The sequence below is a fragment of the Triticum urartu genome, chromosome 6A (assembly GCF_056163025.1).
Source record: "Triticum urartu cultivar PI428250 chromosome 6A, HENAU_Tu73, whole genome shotgun sequence".
Taxonomy (NCBI): domain Eukaryota; kingdom Viridiplantae; phylum Streptophyta; class Magnoliopsida; order Poales; family Poaceae; genus Triticum; species Triticum urartu.
Genome location: NC_141878.1, coordinates 4,823,436 through 4,844,620, shown reverse-complemented (window position 1 = coordinate 4,844,620; position 21,185 = coordinate 4,823,436). Strand labels below are relative to the sequence as shown.

At 53.5% G+C, this 21,185-nt stretch overlaps 2 protein-coding genes across 2 annotated transcripts; both read right to left on the bottom strand.

Annotated features, from left to right (window-relative positions):
• Nucleotides 1-729: 729 nt before the first annotated feature.
• LOC125514518 (uncharacterized) lies at nt 730-3,347 on the bottom strand. The gene is made up of 2 exons (XM_048679856.2): nt 3,259-3,347; nt 730-2,934 (listed from the first exon to the last, which is right to left on the bottom strand). The coding sequence occupies exon 2, from the start codon at nt 2,902-2,904 to the stop codon at nt 952-954; it is 1,953 nt and encodes a 650-aa protein (XP_048535813.2). The 5' UTR covers nt 2,905-2,934; nt 3,259-3,347; the 3' UTR covers nt 730-951.
• An 8,960-nt stretch (nt 3,348-12,307) lies between these two features.
• On the bottom strand, nt 12,308-15,286 carry LOC147962999 (uncharacterized). The gene is made up of 2 exons (XM_087529434.1): nt 13,909-15,286; nt 12,308-12,921 (listed from the first exon to the last, which is right to left on the bottom strand). Exons 1-2 carry the CDS (start codon nt 15,284-15,286, stop codon nt 12,308-12,310), a joined length of 1,992 nt encoding a protein of 663 aa, XP_087385560.1.
• Nucleotides 15,287-21,185: the final 5,899 nt, after the last annotated feature.

Sequence of the window (21,185 nt, the reverse complement as noted above, 5' to 3'; positions counted from 1 at the left end):
GACAGGGAACAACGGACAGGGGGGCGTTCTCCATGGCGGGCAAGAAGAAGACTTGGTATGGATCGACCTTCGTTGGGAGAAGAGAGGAGGAGGACGGAGAAGTCAGTCGCCTGCGCCGCCGTCTCCTGAGTCGCGTCGCTTCTCCTCTCCAGCGCCTGTTTCTTTTCCTCGAGCGGGACGAAGCGGTAAGTGGGGCAGGGGGCTGCGCGCTACCGAATACCGAGGAAAACCGAGCGGTGAGGCTCCGAATTGGAGAAGGGGAGGCACGCGTGTTGCCGCGGATGGGCCAATATCTTAGTCTGTTTCCTGGTCTGAATACCAAGACCATCTGAACAATGGCATTCGGGTCTAACCAATGCCAATATCAAATTCAGAGGCCCAATGTCTACATCCGAACGAGGCGCTAGAGATTTTCACAACACACTCTCCATGTTGCCAACCGGCAACAACAACAACAAAACCACAAGAGGCAAGATTTCAGTAAACCGCTGAACCAAACAGTATCAAATCTAGACAAAATCTTTGCTTCTTCCTGTTCCTCTCTCACACAGGTTGTGTGTTCTCTCACACTCTCATGAATGGTAGCCACCACCAGCAGGGATGGAGTGACTAGGGTTTTGTCCATGCTCCCTTCACTAGGGAACAATCACAACCGTTGGATGCAAAACAGATCAATGCTTCACATCTGTTGGACTTGCGTGGGCTGATGTTGGGCTGCCAACACCTCCATGTGGAGGGACTTAGCGCAACAGACCAAGGCAATTAGTTCTCAATAATTATTTAGAGAATGAGTAAAATTCCAGATGTACGGTCGTTGTTTCAGTGTGCCAAAGCTAGCTTGCATCAAAGAAGGATTCAAATTTGTATGGATTTTTTAAGGAAGCAAAATTCAGTCTAGTGCATATTTGAAATTCCGATGGTTATAAGCTGAATGCGTGCATGAGATATTGACTAAGACAAGTTGGCATGCCTGGCCATAAGCCAGACAATGGTGACGAGTTCGCCGCCACTGCTGAGCTGCCTTGCATGAGACTCTCTGCTGCAGTGGTTGGCGACATAGCAGAGCATCTCTACCCAGACTCCGAAGATGACGTCCAGGCAGTCGGGTCGGTGGTAGTGGTAGAGCACATCCGCAAGCCTCACTCCGGTGTCGTAATCTTCATGGTGATCCAAGGAGCAGACTCGAGCATGGAGCCCCGTGCGAAGCGCCGACGCGAGTCGCCCCTGTGTCGAATTCTCGCTACCTTGCCCGAGCATGACCTCGTGCCAAGCGCGGCGGTGGTGGATGTAGCGGCTGCGCCTCACAGGTCCCGGCAGCATGTATGGGCGCAGCGCCAGGAGGAACATCATGTAGTTTGACAGCACGCGGATGGCGTCCATCACATCTTCCTTGGTGTCGTTGCCCTGCTCGTTGGACAAGCAGATGTCAGTGGCGAGGTGCCATGCCATGATGCTGTCCTCGAAGCCGACGTCCTGGACGCTCCATGCCACGGACCTGTCCATACCGAAACGCCGTAGAGTGAGCAGGCCCGGCAGCGAGCCGATCTGCTCGCCCCGGTTCCCCATCTCGAGTATCTCCCTCAGCACCAGCTCCTTTGTGGAGCCCGAAAGCTCGGCGGACCGCGAGTGGCGCAGCTCGTCCCACCAGTCCTCCGCCATGTGCCCCAGCCCCAGCAACCTCGCCGTCTTTACGCCCGGTGGCAGCTTTCCTGCGTCCCTGGCGCGGGACTCGAGCAGGTTGTACTGCCCGACGGAGCCGGACCACCTCCTGTAGCCCGCGGCATTGACAAGGCGGCGGAGAGCAAGGAGCTCCCCGTGGAGCACGTACCATTTCCTGTAGTACAAGAAGGCGCGTGTCCAGGTGGAGCCGGCTGCTCTCACCACAGATGTCATCTCCAGCACCATGGCCCCGACCAGCAAGACGTAGGTGATGCCCACGTCTTTCCTGCTGTGCCCATGCTTGTGGCTCAGCTGGAACAGCCAGAACGCGGCCAGCGTGGCCACCAGGGAGATGACACGGATGCTGTACCCGTACCATGTGTGGATCACGCCCGCCTTGGTGTAGAGGATGTCGTACATCAGGGACAGCTCCATCTCCATGAGCTTGTCCAGGCGGTCGTACATCTGGAAGGACTCGAGGACGTCGCGCACATACTCGCGCCGCCCTTTCCGAGCGCCGATGAATAGCCCCTTGCAGTCGTCGAGCAGGCCGTGAGCTCCGAGAAGGACAGCCTCCGCGTCCAGCTCCAGGAAGAACCTTCTTTTCAGTAGCTCCCGGAATAAAAGCTTTTCATGGCTTTCGCTTTGGCTGGTGGTGCCGGATTTGTTGTCGAGGGAGGTCCAGATGCTGTCGAAGCTGGCGGAGCGGAGCGCCACTATCCTCTCCCCGTACTTGAGGACGCCGACGGCGAATATGAGGACGGCGGCCACCACGATCAAGGTTTCGCTGCTTGGCATGTACTTGTAGAGGACGTAGGCAGCTGCCATGACCTGCACCACCAGAGTTTGCAGGTGGCGCAGCCAGAGCCGGTTGTCCTCGAACGAGTAGGCGGTCACCGTGTCCTGGCCGCCGAGGTGCACCAGGAGGAACGGCGCCCAGAACGCCACCAGCTGGTGCTCCGGTAGCTTGCTGCTGATGGAGAGGTGGCCCAGAGTGAAGAGCGCGGTCGAGTCGGCAAGCTGGTACGCCAGCCAGAGGAGCAGCCTGGGCACGAAGGAGACGTTGTGCCGACGGATCCCGGCGAAAGAGAGCAAGAAAACTTGCAGCGCGAAGCTGAAAAGGACCAGACATTGAATCGCCCATTCGTTTCGAAGGTCCACCAACAGCATACCCATTATTGCTCCCTCGGCCTTGCCTCTGAAATCTACAATCCATCCCATACTAGTATTATTGTTCCAATCCATTATCCTTGTTGGCTAATTTGGTCACTGCAACTGCAAGATAGTAAGAAGAAACTTTTTTGTTAAGATAGCAACATTGAACTTCTTCTCCCCCCCGAAAACAAAATACTAATTTAGTAATTAAGGTGAACAACTGAATTTTTTTTTTGAAGTAACTGAATTTTCTTTTTTGAGACGGACAAACAACTGGAATTAAGTCTGTAGGCAGCCATATATAAAAATCCGTTAAACCAATATAATTTGGAAACACGACCGAGCAAATGTTTCGACAAATAATTTTATAAACGGGCCGAAGTATAACATTTGAAAGGCAAAAATATGGACGTCTGATTGATATTGTAGCTGGGAGAAACATACCGCAGTAGTGCAGGCCCTGGGCAGTGCGGAATAGAGGTATACCATTATGTCTTGGATCAAGAGGATGCACGCAAAACTCTCTATCGGGCGGCCCCTCTATTTATAGATGCCAGATTTGTAGTTAGACTCTGGGTTCTATGATTGGATCGGACCATGACATAGAATATGTTCTTTTCTCTTTTTGCTGGATGGCATCCACATGCATTTGCCTTGGTGGCGACGCCAAAGTTGATTATTCTGCGCCTTGCTTGCATCGACGGAAGACGAATAAATGTCATGTATGTACCTTGCTTGATGTCTGATTATCCATGGAGTATCTATATCTATCTATCTATCTATACCTATACTAATTAGGCACTTCCTAAAAATTCCCATGTTAATCAGAAAATTAGAGCTGTTAATATGGTGGAATCGAGTTATTATGGTGTAGATTAGCACAAACAAATTCCCACATCAATAAGAAAATTAGAGCCAAATTCCCACATTAATAAGAAAATTAGAGCCAAATTCCCACTTTAATCAGAAAATTAGAGTTGTTAATTTGGTGGAACCGAGTTATTACTGCGTAGATTAACACAAAGAAAATAAAACATTAATCCGAAAATTAGAGCCGTTAATCTGGTGGAACCGAGTATTACACTGTAGATTAGCCCAAAGGAAATAAAAAATATAAAAACTAATTAGGCACTTCCTACAAATTCCCATGTTAATCAGAAAATTATAGTCGTTAATCTGGTGGGACCAAGTTATTATGATGTAGATTAGCCCAAAGAAAAATAAACAGTTGACTTAACAACCATATAATAGCTCGGATTAAAGAAAGAGTCCATCCCATATACGCACCATCTCATGCAAGTCATGAATACTGCTCGTCCTATGTTCTTTTCTTTTTTTTTCATGCAACTACCACGATGGAGCACAATTAATAAAGGAAAAAGATTGAAAACAACCGACTGGTCTCTCGTAATTTAAGTCGTGTGCGTTGCGCGCCACACGTCTTCACGGCGTAGGATCCGATCTTCACACATCTTCACGACTGACACCGTCTTCGGAGAAGAGGGTGTTCAAGGGTTGGTCCGATCTTCACGGCGTAGGCTCGATAAACGGATGGGGATAACTAGCTGCAAGCAGCCGGAAAATGGAAAATAAGAGATTATGACCCGATGAGGAGGAGGCTCACCGAAGTTTGCAGTCCGAACATTCACTGATCCACAACTCGCAATACTACCCCACACAACCACGCTCAAGTCGTGGAGCACGGGATAGGTCCAATCCGCAAGGGAAACCACGAACTCTAATCCACACAACATGATCTAGTCGTGGAGCACGAATTAGGAGCAATTTCTCAAGGAATCACGAGAATAAGGATAACAAGAGCTCTCCAATCTCAGGAGGAGTCTATGTCATTGGTCTTTGATAGAAATGGCAAAAGTCCCCAACAAAGGGAAGAGCTAGCCTATTTATAATCGGGACAACCCCCCTGGATAGGTGTGGAAACAAACTAGCTTTGGGAACCAGCTTAGGTGTGAAAGAGAACCATCTTTGGTTTGACTAAAAGGCTTCGACACTTAATGAGGTAGCTTCTGGAAAAATCTCGTTGGAGGTGGTTGGCAGTTCCTGACCAAATATTGTTCAATGGAGTCAAACAATGTTTCCTTCAGCAGCATAGTCGAGTTCTGGAAACCTTTCGCAAGTTGGGATATCCAAACTCATGCAAAACATTGTTTTGTCAGAATCGAAACAATGTTTCTTCAGCAGACAACACATTTCTTCATGAACTCCTAACTTTGTTTCTTCGCCATAAAACATTGTTTTGCACGGACTGATATATGTTTGGCCTTCTTCAATATTGCACCTGAGTTCAACCAACAACAAAGGAGATGAAAGTGCAGCCATGTGTTCAAGACTATAGTATGAACTTAAATTAGCATTCACCTCGCAATGTGTATGTTTGACACGAAATATTATGATTTCTCCTTTGATGACCAAGGATGTATAAATGGTTGTCATGTCCTCATCATCCTCCCCTCTTGAAAAGGAGTCATCCTCGACTCCAAGGGTTCAATGGCTTTCATGTCCTCATCATCCTCCCTCTCTTAAAAAGGATTCGTCCTCGACTCTAATAGGTCAATGGTTGTCATGTCCTCATCATCCTCCCGCTCTTGAGAAGGAGTCGTCCTCGACTGTAGCTGGTCATCACAAAAAAGAAAATTGGCCAGTACCAAGAAGCAATGCAAAGATTTTATCAAATGCCTAAGTTTAGCTTTCACCTTTGCGAACTTCAAATTTTTTGTTCGACTCAACATTTCTTTCCAGCTAACATTTCCATGGAGTGCAAACTTGTAATCAGGCACATCCATGTTCATATTATCCTCCCCCTCTTGAAGAGAAGTCGCCCTCGACTTCCTTCGGTCTACAAATAATAGCTTGAGGACAATACAAAATATCTTGGCAAAGGAAAAATTGAATAACTATGTTTAAATTTTGATTTTGTTGGCTCTTTTATAATCCCTGCAAGATGGACAAAGTGGTATTGTTGGATGGATGATATACCAAACATCTTGTCTCTGATTTCATCGCACCAATGCTTCAAGAGTTCATAAGTGCATACCTCTGGGTGCTTCAAGATGATTGATCTCTTCTCTTTTACCTTCGACAGTACTTCCATGCCCTTTTGAAGATCACTTACCCCACACGATGTTTCTTTGATGGTACTCCACGTGCGCCATAATTGTTCATGGATCTCATCCTCCCATCGCTGTAGCAGGGCAGCTAAGTATGATTTTTGCATCTGAACATACTTCAAATAAAGAGAATTTTGTGAATGGTTAGTAATTGAATAGTCTTCTTTCCCTTCATTTGGTGGATCTCTTAGTTCTTTGATATTGTGTGTAAACACCTCAAGCTTTGATTTGGTGGACTCTCACAACTCGCTACTCTCACTTTGATGGTGTGGTATAATATGCTGTGGTTCACTCATTTATCTAATGTTGTGGTGGATTACCTCACCCTCATATTTGGTGGACTCACACAACTCACTAATTCTCCCTCGCTGAATGTGAGGTATACTTTGGTTGAGATATTCCATCTCTCTAATCTCATGTTCAACAATCTGATCCTCACATTTGGTGGACTCACTCACCTCACCTCCCTTATCGCTCTCATTATGTGGAATTTTGGGAAGTGAGCACTCTTCCTCACATCTGGTGGAGTCACTCATCTCACCTCTCTTAGCACTCTCAATATGTGGAATTTTTGCAAGTGGACACTCTTCCTTGCATTTGGTGGAATCACTCAATGCACCTCTCTTATCACTCTCAATATATGGATTTTTGGAAAATGTACCCTCTTTCTCACATTTGGTGGAGTCACTCAACTCACCTCTCTTCTCACTCTCAATATGTGGAATTTTTGGAAGTGAACACTCTTCCTCACATTTGGTGGAGTCACTCAACTCACTTCTCTTGTCACTCTCAAACTGTGGGATTTTGGGATATGGACACTCTTCCTCACATTTGGTGGAGTCACTCAACTCACCCCTCCTGTCACTCTCAAGTTGTGGGATTTTGTGATATGGATTCTCTCTCTCGCATGGGTGTTGAAAGATTTTGTTCTCCATAGAAGTCACGGGTGGAGGAGAATAATCTCCAACTGAAACCATGCTTCTTCTAGCTTGAATATGAATTATTGGTGTAGACACCACCGAGGATGAAGGGTGTGGTTGCTGCCATGAAGGAGTAGTGGGACAGTCTTGGTAATTCTGGGACCGACCATTACACATGTTCTTCTTCTCCACTCTCATAGCTCGATATACAACATTAGATATCATATCATAAGGAAACACCCCCACAAAATCAAATATCTCTGCATTCAGCCCATGTAAGAATCTCTCCATCTTTGCTTCATCACTCTCTTCGGTTTTTGTCCGGATCAACAACTTCTCCATCTCATTACAGTACTCCTTGACAGTGTGAGAACCTTGGATAAACCTCTTGTACAATTTCTTCTCATAGTATAATGGAACGAATCGATGCCTCATGACTCTTTTCATTGTATCCCAGCTGCAGATATAGTCACCTCCCAAAGCAAGATGATCCTTTTGCAATTGCTTCCACCAAGAAAGTGCATAGCCAGAGAACTTCTTAAGAGTGAGTTCAACTCTCTTCATTTCAGAAATCCCATGAGTATTGAAGATCTGATCACATCTCTCCTCCCACTCAAAATAAGCATTCGGATCCTCTTCTCCAGTGAATGATGGAATCTGTAACTTCACCCTTGCTTGGTTGTGATGGTCATCTCCTAAACGACCATCATAGGGACTACCATGGTGACCAAAAACAGCACCACGACGAGGCGTGGAATATGACTCATCATCCACCATCTCAGCACACTCATCATTGTGATTTGGGAACTCTTCATGGTACATGTCATCACCACCATGTGCAGCTCGTCACCTGTGATCTGCGGCGAACCCGCGGGGGCCATGGCCTCGCCCGCAAGTTTCTCCTCCACGCAACCCACCATCATGGGGTGCAACAAGGTTACCTCGCCTATGTTCAACACCACCAACAGCGGTACCATTAACACGGCCACCTGCAGCTCTCCCATGACCATTGTGGCGATCTTCGTTGCCATGACAACGGCGATTGTTGGCGACCAGTGTGGCAGTGGGGCTGTGTTGGTGTTGATCCCCATTGCCTGCAATAGGAAGACATCCAACAAACATTCGTTCCAAAGCTCCAGCTGCACATTCTTCAATCACATCACCAAGTGCAGCTCGAGTCTTTGGGAACTCGTCTTCCATAATATTTCCTCCGTCTGCACTCGAGTTGGAGCCTGCCATGTTAATCCCCGGAAACAAGTGGTCGAAAGAAAAATATGTGTGTAAAACGCTCAGCTCACCTTCCTGCTTACCCAAATTCTAGTGATTCCTTGGCGGTTGTGCGGAAGTAGCAAATTAGGAGTGGACGGGCGAATGAAAGGAAGGAAGCTGACGGTTTCTAGTTTGATCTGGGTGGGGTAAAAAGGGAGGCTAGTGCTGAGATCCAATCGATGCAAACCAAATGAACAAGAAAAATTTTGTAGATCCTTGCACCACGTTTGAGCTGCAACACTTGCCACTTCAACTTCTGAAATCTCTCACCACACTGAATATGATTTCATAGTTGCTCAAAATTTTCTCTTCTCTTTTTTTTGCTCTCTTTTTTTTCACTCTTTTTTTCTCTGTTTTATTGCTCTTTTTTTGCAGCACAATAGATCCAACAACAACACTCAAATAAAAACAGCAGCAACTTTGGATAGAACTTGGTGCAAACACAAAGAGGAAAGCAAACAAGTAGATCTCAGCAAACAAAGGCTTGTATTTTTTTTGTGCCTTTTTTGGCTTTGGACTCTAGGACGGGGGAAAACGAAACTAAAAATGATAGATCTAGCTAAAAGGATATAGATCCTACCATGTAAACCTTGCTCTGAATACCAGATGATGCGGCACCGTCTTCGGAGAAGAGGGTGTTCAAGGGGAGGTCCAATATTCACGGCGTAGGATCGATAAACGGATGGGGATAACTAGCTGCAAGCAGCCGGAAAATGGAAAATAAGAGATTATGACCCGATGAGGAGGAGGCTCACCAAAATTTGCAATCCGAACATTTGCCGATCCACAACCCACAATACTACCCCACACAACCACGCTCAAGTCGTGAAGCACGGGATAGGTGCAATCTGCAAGGGAAACCATGAACTCTAATACACACAACACGATCTAGTCGTGGAGCACGAATTAGGAGCAATTTCTCAAGGAATCACGAGAATAAGGATAACAAGAGCTCTCCAATCTCAGGAGGAGTCTATGTCGTTGGTCTTTGATAGAAATGGCAAAAGTCCTCAACGAAGGGAAGAGATAGCCTATTTATAATCGGGATAATCCCCCTGGATAGGTGTGGAAACAAACTAGCTTTGGGAACCATCTTAGGTGTGAAAGAGAACCAGCTTTGGTTTGACTAAAAGGCCTCGAGACTTAATGAGGTAGCTTCTGGAAAAATCTCGTTGGAGGTGGTTGGCAGTTCCCGACCAAACATTGTTCACTGGAGTCAAACAATGTTTCCTTCAGTAGCATAGTCGAGTTCTGGAAACCTTTCGCAAGTTGGGATATCCAAACTCGTGCAAAACATTGTTTTGTCAGAATCGGAACAATGTTTCTTCAGCAGACAACTCATTTCTACATGAACTCCTAACTTTGTTTCTTCGCCATAAAACATTGTTTTGCATGGACTGATATGTGTTTGGCCTTCTTCAATATTGCACCTGAGTTCAACCAACAACAAAGGAGATGAAAGTGCAGCCATGTGTTCAAGATTATAGTATGAACTTAAGTTAGCGTTCACCTTGCAATGTGTATGTTTGACATGAAATATTATGATTTCTCCTTTGATGACCAAGGATGTATAAATGGTTGTCATGTCCTCATCATTTCCCCCTTGCAGCAAGCAGGTTGCGGCCGACCTTTGCAGCACCGGCTGGTGTGGATCTCGCCGGGGGCAGCGACGCTCCTGCTGCTGCAAAGCGGTGTCCTGCGCGACGCACTCATGGTGCTGCACCGATGTCCTGACGTGACGTGCTTCGCTCATGGTGCTCCAGTGAAGCGTGAGGGGCTGCAATGGAGCGATGTCGGAGGCTGCGATGGAGCATCGCGCGGGGTCGCTGTGCTCCGCCGGGGCTGCAATGAAGTGACGCCGGAGCTGCAATGAAGCACTCACGGGGTCGTTGAGGCTCGTCGGGGGTTGCAATGGAGTGCCGGCGGGCGCTGCCAGTGCTTCGCGCCGCGTGGTGCTGCCATGGAAGCCGATGCGCTGAAGCTTTTTTGGCGTAGTTGGCATTGCCATTTTTGAGCAGCACCCGAAATGGCTTCAAGTGCTGCGATGCAGCAGCCGCCGGCGGCTCCGGTTGGGTTGCTATGACCGAGGTGCGATGCACCTCGCCGGCGCTGTCTTGTTGCGATGCAACCTCGTCATGGGCATCATGGCTGCTCTTTCTATGATGCAACTCGTCCAAGACAGCTGGCATCGACGCCCGCTGCATCGCAGCTCCGGCGGCATTGCGGCCGCTGCATCACACCTCAGGCGGCGTCGAGGACCACTGCATCACAGCTCCGGCAGCCGCTGCATAGCACCTCCAACGACGTCGGTGGCCGCTGCAGCGCAGCTCCATCGGCATCGGCGGCCGCTGCATATATAGCAGCTCCGGCGGCATCGACGCCCGCTGCATCGCAGCTCTAGTGGCGTTGCGGCCGCTGCATCACACCTTAGGCGGCGTCGACGACCGCTGCATCGCAGCTCCGGCGGCCGCTGCATAGCAGCTCCAACGACGTCGGTGGCCGCTGCATCGCAGCTTTATCGGCATCGATGGCCGCTGCATATATAGCAGCTCCGGCGGCGTCACGACCGCTGCAATGCAACTCCGCTGGCGTCGAGGACCGCTGCATCGTAGCTCCGACGGCATCGATGACCGCTGCGTAGCAGCTCCGGCGGCCACTGCATCGTAGCTCCGACGTCGTCGTCGTCCGCTGCATCGTAGCTCCGGCGCGTCGACGTCGTCCGCTGCATCGTAGCTCAAACTGTGTCGAGGCCGCTGCTGCCATGCTTGGAGCGGGACAGTGGGAGCTGTGGGTGGTGCGTGTGCTGTGCGAGGGGAAGATGGCATTAAGGGGAAGTGTGATCCGTGCAAAGGAACGACCACGATGAGCTCCATCGAACGGTTATCAAGGCGGCTAATAACTCTGAGCTATCAGCCGGCTTATGCCTAGCATCGGCCATTAATAAAGCTGGAGTCTAAGAACAAGTAAAAAGGCCCTAGACGAGAGCATACAAGACCCATTGAAGATATGCCGTAGTGGTTAAACAAATGGATGTGCTGCGCCCTGTGGTCGGAATATATGGAACACCCTGCCGTTGGAAGATGCTGCTGATGGTTGCGGTTCCACCGTTCCGCCATGCCTCCCTCAAGTTCCACCGCGTCGAAGATATGACTCAGCCGTCAAACACACCGATGCGCTGCGCCCGGCCACCGAAATCTACTGCTGGTTGTCGTTCCTCACTGCCGCCACCAAGTTCTATCGCCTTGAGCTTTGCTGCTTACGGGAGGGTGTTGCCGCGGCAGCCATCGACCTGTTGTTACGTGTATGCACTACTCCGTGCGTTTTTCAAGCCTTTCATGCTCTGCTTGCTGAAGTTGTGTTCTTGTTTCCAATCACAGAATGAGAGCTATCTGAATTCTGAAGTGGAGAGAGGTCTATGGCCAGGACCGATTTTTTTTTGAGGAACCGGCAGGAGCACTGCCTTTTTCTTTATAGAAGAGATGGCGGAAGGAAGCAATTTACAGAGGGGCGAGTGTTTTTAGGGAACGTCGCAGAAACCACAAAAGACCAACCAACCTAGAATCTAGATTAACCAATGCCGGCGGTTGGTAGGTTGCCGGCAAACGCCAGGTCGCGCTGATTGATTGCGTCTAGGGCTAGAGCCGCCACCTCGCGATGCGTCATCCTTTGTCCAGTGAAAACTCGTCTGTTTCGCTCCTTCCAAACGGACCATGTCGTGTAGATGATTCTTCCACTGCGCCTCTTGCGCACATGTTTGGACTAGGAATTCAGAGTCTTATCCCACCAGTCAGACACATTTCCTGGCTCCGGGAGGAAGCCTGAGATTGGAACGCCTTCGTTAGTCCAAGAGTTCACCTGGTTCCAAACCGCGACCGTGACGGGGCAGTCTTTGCAGAGGTGAGTTGCTGTCTCTGGCTGCTGAAGACAGGGCATGCATCTGGGATCGTGAGGCCATCCCCTCACGGCCAGCATATCCGCAGTGAGAATTCTTCCGTGCAAAGCTAGCCATGCGAAGAACTTACACTTGGGCTTAGCATTTGCGGACCAGACCTTGGTCGTGCCAAAACGTGAGTAGGAGCCGAAGAATTGCGCGCCGTAGGCAGAGGCGGCCGAGTAAGTCCCCGAGGTGGTCAAGTTCCAGCGAATGATGTCCTCTTGGTCAGGGAGGAGGGTGATCTAACTAATGTGGTTCGAGAGAGACACGAATTCACCTAGCTGCTGAATGGTCTGCAGACTGGCCACCGCCCTAATCCAGTTCTCATTTATGAGCTCGTTGTGCACCGTTCTGTTTTTTCTTGAGGCAATCCTGTAGAGCTCTGGAGCTAGGAGCTTGAGCGGACCTACAGCAGTCCAATTGTCATGCCAGAAGAAAGTCTTCTTCCCATTGCCCATCGTAATAGAGGTACATGCGCGGAAGAGGCACATGTCTGAATGGTCACACGGCAGCTCTGATCCCACCCATGGCCTTTCTGGGTCAGTCCATTGCAACCACGGCCACCGTAGGCGCAGGGCACGGCTAAATCTCTGCAGGTCCAAGATCCCTAGGCCGCCCAAATGCTTTGGGCGGCAGACTGTCTTCCAGTTAACAAGGGAGTGGCCTCCCGAGGTCTGAGTTTGGTCTTCTTTTTGCCAGATGAAGGCCCGAATGATTTTGTCGATCTTTCTAAGAGTCCCCTTCGACAAGTTGAGAGCTGTGATGTGGAAGGTGGCCATGGCCATGAGGACCGACTGAGCGAGTGCCACCCTGCCAGGCTTGTTGAGAAGCTTTCCTTTCCATCCTGGTAGTCTGCCTGCAAACCTATCGATGAAGGGTTGCAGATCAACGCCTTTAAGACGACGAAAATGTAGGGGGGGGGCCCAAATAGCGTCCCGGGAAGGTGGCAATCTTAGCAGGGAAAACCGAGAGCACATCCTGGAGGTCAATGCCGGCACATCTGATCGGGAAGACCTCGGTCCTGCTCAGGTTTGTGATCAGTCCGCTTGCCTCCCCAAAGGTTTTTAGGATTGCCGAAATGGCGTGAAGCTCATCCTTGTCTGGGTTCGCAAAGATGCCCGCATCGTCAGCATAAAGGGAGATCCTACATCTGGCCGTTCTAGCCGCAATGGGCTTGAGGATTCCTCGTCGGGAGGCGAGTTGGAGGATCTGCTGAAGAGGGTCAATGGCCAAGATGAAAAGCATCGGAGGTATCGGATCGCCCTGGCGGAGGCCCTTTGCGTGTCTGAACATCCTTCCGGGGTTTCCGTTAAGTAACACTCTTGAAGAAGAGGACGATAGGGAGAGACATATCCAGTCTCGCCATCGGTGCCCAAAGCCAAGGCGATGCAAGACCTGCAGCAGGAAGGCCCAATTTATGGAGTCGAAGGCTTTGGAAATGTCCATCTTGAGGAAGAGGCTTGGGATGTTACGACGATGTAGGTCCTTTATGAGATTCTGAACATGCAAGAAGTTGTCGTGGATGGATCGCTTCTGCACAAAGGCACTTGGCATTTGGATACCAGTGAAGGCGGGATCGGGGCCAGTCTGTTGGCGAGGAGCTTGGAGAAGATCATGGAAAGGCTATGAATGAGACTGATTGGTCTGTAGTCTCCGACCACCCTAGCGTCCGCTTTTTTTGGGAGCAGAATGATGTTTGCGGAGTTGATGAGGGAGGCCCCGTCACCGCGGAGATTAGCGAGCTGGAGGATTGCTTGAACGACATCATGCCGAATGATCTCCCAACATGTTTTGAAGAAGGCTCCAATAAACCCGTCTGGGCCAGGCGCTTTGACAGAGGGACGCGAAAAAACGACGTCTTTTATCTCTTCCTCATCGAATGGCTCATCGAGCTCCGAGAGATCATGCGAGGTTATCTCGAGGTTGTCCCAAATTAAGCTTGAGCGTCGTGGCGTGGGGGTGCCCAAATGGCCCTGGAAGTGGGAAAGGAGCACCTGCTCTTTATCTTCCGCCGTGACGGCAACACCGTGATCCGAGTGCAGCGACTGTATGAAGTTTTTCCGCCGTCGCCCATTCACCTTGGCATGGAAAAACTTAGAGTTGACATCGCCCAGCCTGATACCCGTAAGTCGTGCGCGCTGGGGCAACTTAACCTTCTGGAAGGATAGGAGGCCGAGATAAGAAAGCTTAAGCCTGCGTCTTAGCTCCAGCTCTTCAGGGGAGAGGGACCTCCCCTCCTCGGCAATGTCATGCCTCCAGATTACTTCCTTTGCAATGCCAATCTGAGTGTTGAGGACTCCGACTGTATCTCTTTGCCATTTCTTGAGAGCTTTTGCAGTCCGTGTCAATTTGATGTGGATCTTTCGGATTGCATTGGTTGACTGCACTGGTTTGTTCCAGGCCATGGCCACTGCTTCCTTGAATCCAGGTAGCCAAAGCCAGAACTCTTCAAACATGAAGGACAGGGGCCGCCGCACCTCCGTGTCCCCCAGGAGGAGCAGCGGTGCATGATCCGAGCAGGCAGATGAGATGGCCTGGAGGTGGGCATTTGGAAAAAGCTCATCCCAATCGTTGGAGTGGAAGAAATGATCAATCTTTGTTAGCACCGGGTTTTCTTGAGCATTGGACCATGTGAATTTACGGCCTGAAAGCGGCATCTCTTTAAGCTCAAGGTGATTTAGCGCGGAGCGGAAACTGCCAATGAGGCGGCTGTTAATGTTTTGGTTGTTCTTGTCAGCCGCTTTGGTGATCAGGTTGAAGTCGCCAAGAATGAGCCACCGGGGCTTCACCACATGCTTCAGCCCTCTGAGCTCGTTGATGAAAAGCATCTTGTCTTGCTCCCCCTGAGGGCCGTATACGCATGACAGGGTCCAGTCAAGGCCATCAGCCAGCATGGTGACGGTGGCCGAAATTGATCCATGCGTTGCCTGGAAGTCCGAAAGGCGGAAGAAAGCGTCGGAGACGGCCATGATCATGCCCCCCCTTGACCCGATGGCGCCCCCCCTTGACCCGACGGCCGGGAGGACATGGTAGTTTGCAGCGAAGGAGGGGCCAAGCATGGATACGATGAGGGAGTCATCGACATGATCGAGCTTGGTCTCTTGGAGGCACACAATGGTGGCGTGGTACTCGCGGATAAGGTCACGCACGGCGTCACGACGGGCAGGGGCGTTGAGGCCACGCACATTCCAGCACAGAAGCTTGACATTAGGTTCCGCCATATGGGGAACTGTAGATCACACTGGGTTCGAATATAAGTAACATGCATTGAGGAGGCACACACGGATGCCAGGTCGCGGTTGCGTTGGCACGGAGTTGCAGACACAGGGACGACAGAACTCGAAAGTAAGCAGCGGAGACAGTGCTACGAGCTACGACACTCATGGTAGGACTACACATTGGCAACAACGGTGGCCTCACTGGCAGCTGCCTTCTTCTTTCCTGGCTTGTTCTTGGCCGCGTTGACATGCTTCGCAAGGTTCTCGATTGCTTGGATGACAGGAGAAGCAAGAGGCGTGTTGAACAGCGCCTCGTAGGCTGACTGAACCCCAACATCCATGTCCGATTCCGGGCCGAGCAGGTTGCATGCACGGGCAATCAGCTCCTGGACTGCCGAACTGCCCTGGAGGCACTACCGTGTCTTCCTCTGAGCAATCCGCCCGCTCCTCCAAGGCGAGGAGAGATTGATGCCTCTGGATCCTCGAGTCTTGGCTGGCTTCGGCACCGGGGCAGGCAACAAGGGCGCTGCAGGGGGGCGGCGATGGAGACCAAGAAACGGCCCAGCTCGCCGACAGCAGGCGAGAGAGAGCTCTCCGGCGCCACGCCATCAGCAGGCGCGGGTGCACCCGCCGGCACCGAAACGGCCTCGCCAAAGCTGCCCGCCTGGACAGGGCGGTTGGAGAGGAGTCCAGCCCTGACGACGCAGCCATCGCGTCGAGGACAGGAGAGGCCGACGACGGAGGCACCACAGGCGAGACGAGGTAGGGACCCAGGAGCGCCACGGGCGGCAGGGGCGAGGCCACCGGAGTGCGGCCAGGAGTGTCGCAGCAGGGAGACGAGTGGACCGCTGCCGCCGGAGAGGCGCAGCGGCTCTCAGACGCCAAGCCGGACAGGGTAGGCCGGGCGCAAAAACCCGGAGGGCCGTCATCGATGCAGAGCGCTCCCAGAGCGCCGCAAGGCCCGTCGGACCAGGCATCCATCCCCGCAGTCACAAGCACGGACGTGCCGGGCTCCAGGAGCAGAGGCGGCACCTGACCGACAACGGCCGAAGCCGAGGCAGCCGCAGCCGGCAGGGCGATAAGGCGTCGCAGCTCGGCCGCCTCCCGAAGCACAACCTCTCGTAGCGCCAGCCGCTCGTCAGCCTCCTTGCCACCAAAGACCTGTCTGACCTTGGCCTCGGCCATCGCCACCACTCCCATCTTCCTGAAGCAGCCCACGGCCGTGGAGGAGTCGTCCGCATGGCGCCGCCTGCCGCCGTCCCGACGGCCAGCCGCACGATCGTCGCGTCGCCGAGGGGAGTGGGATCGTGGCCGCGCAACGACCTCTCCGTGGCCGCGCGTGGCCTGCCCATCGCCAGGGCCACCCGACCGGCCGTCATGGTCGTCGCCTTCATCATCGCGCCTCCACGGACGCTGCTCGTGGCAGGCGCCGTCGCAACCACCACTGGCACGGCCACGTGGTGCACCCCGCACCGTGGTGCCGCGGGAGTCAAACTCGCCAGGGATGACGACGTCGTCAGAGGACACAGGAGCATGGCCGTCGATGGTTCCGCGATGGCATGGCGGGAACACGGATGTCGGAGGGGAGTACGCCACATGTTGGCCATCTTGCGTCTCCGCGTCGAGAGGGGCTGAAGTGTAGTCCTCAACCCGCAGCAGGTGGACGATGACGCGGAAGGTGGCACCACGCAGGCAGCGCGCCGGCTGCCGCGCCAAGATCGTGACGCCATCGGGTGCACGCGATGTGAAGGTCAGCCAGACCACCTTCGGGATTCTGCTCGGATTGGTCGTCCACGCCTAGAGACTGATGTCACGCGTGTCCGACATGGAGATGGAGCGCTCATCCATGACGTCCAGCGCGCAGGTGCGGCCGATGACGCGCTCGATGATGGAATGCGTCCAGACATAGGAGGGCACGCAATTGAGGATGAGGCGCGCGCGGAAGGGCATGGCCGCGCCAAGCGCGTGCGCCAGCGGCCTCCAAGGCTTGATGAAGACCCGCGTGCCGTCACCCATTCGGAGCCGGCCCTTGTCCAGCGCAGCCGTGCAGAGCTCCTTGCTCTCGAACTTGAGGAGGAACTCCTCCGGGTAGTGGTTGCTGACGGCGACGCCACCCCGTCTCAGGCGAAGCCGGTCACGCAGCAGGCGCTCCACCACCGCCGGGGCCAGGCGACGAGGGGCGTCCACTGCCCAGGCAATGGCGGCTGTCTGCTCCCAGGTGCGCCAGTCGCGGTCGATGTCGAAGGTGGCCGCAATGATGCAGGTGTCCTCCTCCGGCCTGGACTCCAGTGCGCCAAGGCCATGCTGAGCCATGTCCCGCGGAGGCGGGGTCGGGAGGAGAGGAGGGCAGTCCAGGCGGGAGGTGACCACGTCAGCCCAGGAGCACCCCGAGCACGGCCTGCAGGAGGACAGAGGGCGGGGCGGCGGCTCGTCGCGTGCAGTGCAGAAACGAGCGCGGTGGCCTGAGCGGTCGCAATCAAGGCAGCGCGGGGGCTCACGGCAGGAGCGGGCGCGGTGGTGCTTGCTGAGGCAACGAAAACATCTCCCCCGCGTCCTCCTTAAGAAGAGCAACTTCCTCTCTTCGGCCAGGCTGTCGCCGAGCCCGGCCGGACGCCCGTCGCGTCGGCGTAAAGAAGCGTCCCATCGCGGACGGCGCCTCGAGCCCGCCGTCGTCCAGGGCGCGGCGCGCCCATCCTCCTCTGTCTCAGGGACTGGCCTGTCTTGAATGCGTCCGCCATGAATGCCCCCGGCAGGCGCAACCACCATGGAGCGGAGCCGGGGCGCCTTGAATGCCACCACAGGTGCGCAGGAGCCGGAGCCCCCCTCCGAGTCGCACGCGCAGACGGGCGAGGCAGGGCGTGACAGCGACTCCGAGGCCGGCAGATCGGGGGCGGGCTGGATCTGGCTTACCGGTTGGTCGACGAGGCTTGAAGCAGCGATGATGGAGCCCTGGCGCTGGGAGAGGAACCAAGGGGCCTGCGGCGCGAGGATGGTTGGCCGGAAGGGGGGTGGGGGGAGGCTGGCCGGCGGCAGCGGCAACGGGGGCGGCGGCGGAAGGGCCGCCGAGCGCGTCGCAGGAGCAACGGTCATATCTTACCAACAACCCGAATAAACAAATTTGTTCTCAAACCAGGACCGATTGCAACAGACATAATTTGATGCAAAGAGAGAAGGGAATACTATTAGACCAAGCAGTGGCTTTTGTAGATAGATGGATCAGAACAAAGAAAATTACACGGAAGGAAGGATAATCTATGGGCTTGGTCCAAAAAAATTTAGCTTTCCATGGAAGAGTAATTCCATGCTGTAGAGGTAAACTCTAATTAGTCACTAGTTGTAACAGCTTTGCTAGAACTCATCTAGATGAGATATAATTTGATCTCATTCACCTTTTATAGCCATTGGATGTGACGCTATAAAATGCGTGTGTGCTGACGTGAGTTGTATCTGTTCTTATTTTCTAGATGAATGAGACCAAATTATCTCATTTAGATGAGTTCTAGATACTCCCGTTGTAAAGTAGATAGATGGATCGATTCATTCCTAACAAAAGTTTCTTTTAAATGGTTTGCCCAGGGACACATATGGGGTTCAAGATCCTAGGTCGTTCAAGTATTTATAAAATTCTTATTGATTTTTAACAAGTATATATCAACGCAAATCATGCGGAGACAAATTTGTCCTCTTCATATGTTCCTAGGTCGTCAACTGACAGTATATAAAAGATTCACACAACTTAAGGTTCTGTATGTCAAATATTTAATGCTATGGTGTATGGCGTTATCATGCCTAATTAATGTGGTGTTAATGGAGTAATCTTGGGAGTGCTCGAGGCAGTGCTTGGAACCATCCCGTGACGTTTGGTGAGGGCACGACCTCTCGGGACTGTGAAACAAGGAGATTGTAGATTGGAATAGCGCACCCAATATGGTGGCCTCCAGGTGATATATATACGCCTCTAGGGCATGCGGCTAGATGGATAATTACAAAGGTTTGTTACAAGAGATAAACCAAAACCCTAGCCGCTCACAGGTCCTAGATACTAAGGGCATCTCCAGCCGCGCCCCAAGAAGGCCCCCCAGGCGTTTTTTCGTCCGCCGGCGTCAAAAAGTTGGCCCAGTCGCGCCCCCAGCAGCCCAGTTTTTGCCGGCTCGGGCCGAAATTGGCGCCGGCGGACCCAACCCGAACCCGGCGCGCTGGGGGTCTCTCGGGGGCGCCGGGCGAATCGTTTTTGGCGCGAAGAGCCGCGGGCCCGCCGCGTCAGCGACTCTACTCTCTTCTCGCCCCTTCGTCGCCCTCATCGCCTCGTTTCCCGCGGCGAGTCAATGCCAAAGATGCCGCGTGCAGCCGCACCGGTCCGCCTCCATTGATGCCTCACGGGCGGCGCAATGAAGGCTGGGCGACGCGTCCCTCGGCCGCCACGCAATCACGCCATGCGTAACGCGCCGGCCAAGCCTACCACGCGGCGGCGAACGGATTCGGGAGCCGTCATCTGCACGAGGACGAGATTCGCCTCCTTTTCGAGGCCGAGTACCCGGTCCCGCCGGACATGCGGGTGCCCGGGGCGTGGAGGATCAGCGCCGGCGGCGTGCCGGTGCCCCCGGTACCCACCGACGCGGCGCAGCGTGCGGAGATCGCACGCATCCGCTCGTCCCTGCCACGTGCGGCGAGGGAGGGGCCACGGTACGTCCCCGACAGCCCGCTCTGAGAGCCCTATTTCCGCCGCCGTCACGCCGAGCAGCTCGAGGCCACCAATGGCGTCGTGCCCTCCGGCAGGCTCAACGCCGCCGGCCGGCATCGGTGCTGGGGCGTGCCCGGGCGCACGTTGGAGGCCGTCCTCGAGTACATCGAGGGCGGCAACACGCCGCGCCTCGAGTACCCCGCTCCCCCGTCCTTCTCAAGCCGCCGGGGAAGCTCCTGGACGCCGAGGCGCATGGAGACCGGGGTGTCCTCCTCCTCGTCCGGCGGCTCTCCCTGCCTGCACCTCCACCCCGTCAAGCCGGAGCCCCAGTACACGCCTGTCAGCGCGCGTACCCGCAGCTCCGGCGCCCTCGTCGAGTCCAAGGTGGAGTCCAGCCTCCCCCCGGAGTACGAGGAGATAGGCCGGCGCGGCTTCTCCGACGAGGACGCCATGCGGTGGTCGCGCGACGACTACGTGCGCGAGGAGATGGTTCGGCAGCGCCGGGCCCTGGAGGAGATCGCCGCCCGCAAACGTGTGCGCGAGGACGAGGACGGTGTTGTCGTCCTCGATAGCGACGACGACGACGCCCCCGGACCGTCCAACCCGCCGCACCAACCGGGGGAGGGATGCAGAAGGGACGGCGGAGGCGTAGGCGGGGGCGATGACGACGACGACGACGGTGACTACACACGGTTCTACAGCCTCCTCGGCATGTAGAACCGCGTGGGCGGGCGGCAAGGGAGACGGCGGGGTAGCCCGCGGTAGTTTTTTTTTTCTTTTTTTTTGTAAAATATGTTTAAATTTGAACAAACTCGCCCGTGTGTGCGTTGTGTTTGCGCCGAATTTGAACATTTTAAAAACCCATGGAGGGCCGCGACTGGGGGGCATCACGCCCCCAGTGCGCGGTTTAGCGCCGGTGCGCCCCTAGGGGGCGATTTTTTGCCCCTCACTACCAGAAATTATCTAGTTGCCGACGGCCTCATCTATGCCGACGGCGCCCGTCGGCATAAATGGACATATGCCGACGGCCAAGGGCAGGCCGTAGGCGTAGAATAGCCGTCGGCATATGTGTATCTATGCCGACGGGGGCCGTCGGCATACTACGACCGTCGGTACAGCTCGCGGTACGCCTACGGGGACCGTCGGCATAGAAGAGGCCGTCGGCATAAAAAGGGCCCACCTACCCGGTTAGTGGCGACCGTTTGACGGCATCAAAACTCG

Excerpts from the sequence above, each read along its gene's own strand:
- LOC125514518 (XM_048679856.2), bottom strand. The coding sequence starts at position 2,904 with ATGGATTGGAACAATAATACTAGTATGGGATGGATTGTAGATTTCAGA.
- LOC147962999 (XM_087529434.1), bottom strand. The coding sequence starts at position 15,286 with ATGGCGGAACCTAATGTCAAGCTTCTGTGCTGGAATGTGCGTGGCCTC. Across the intron at positions 12,922-13,908 it reads AAAAGACGTCGTTTTTTCGC|GCAGACTACCAGGATGGAAA; the intron begins GTCCCTCTGTCA and ends ATAGGTTTGCAG.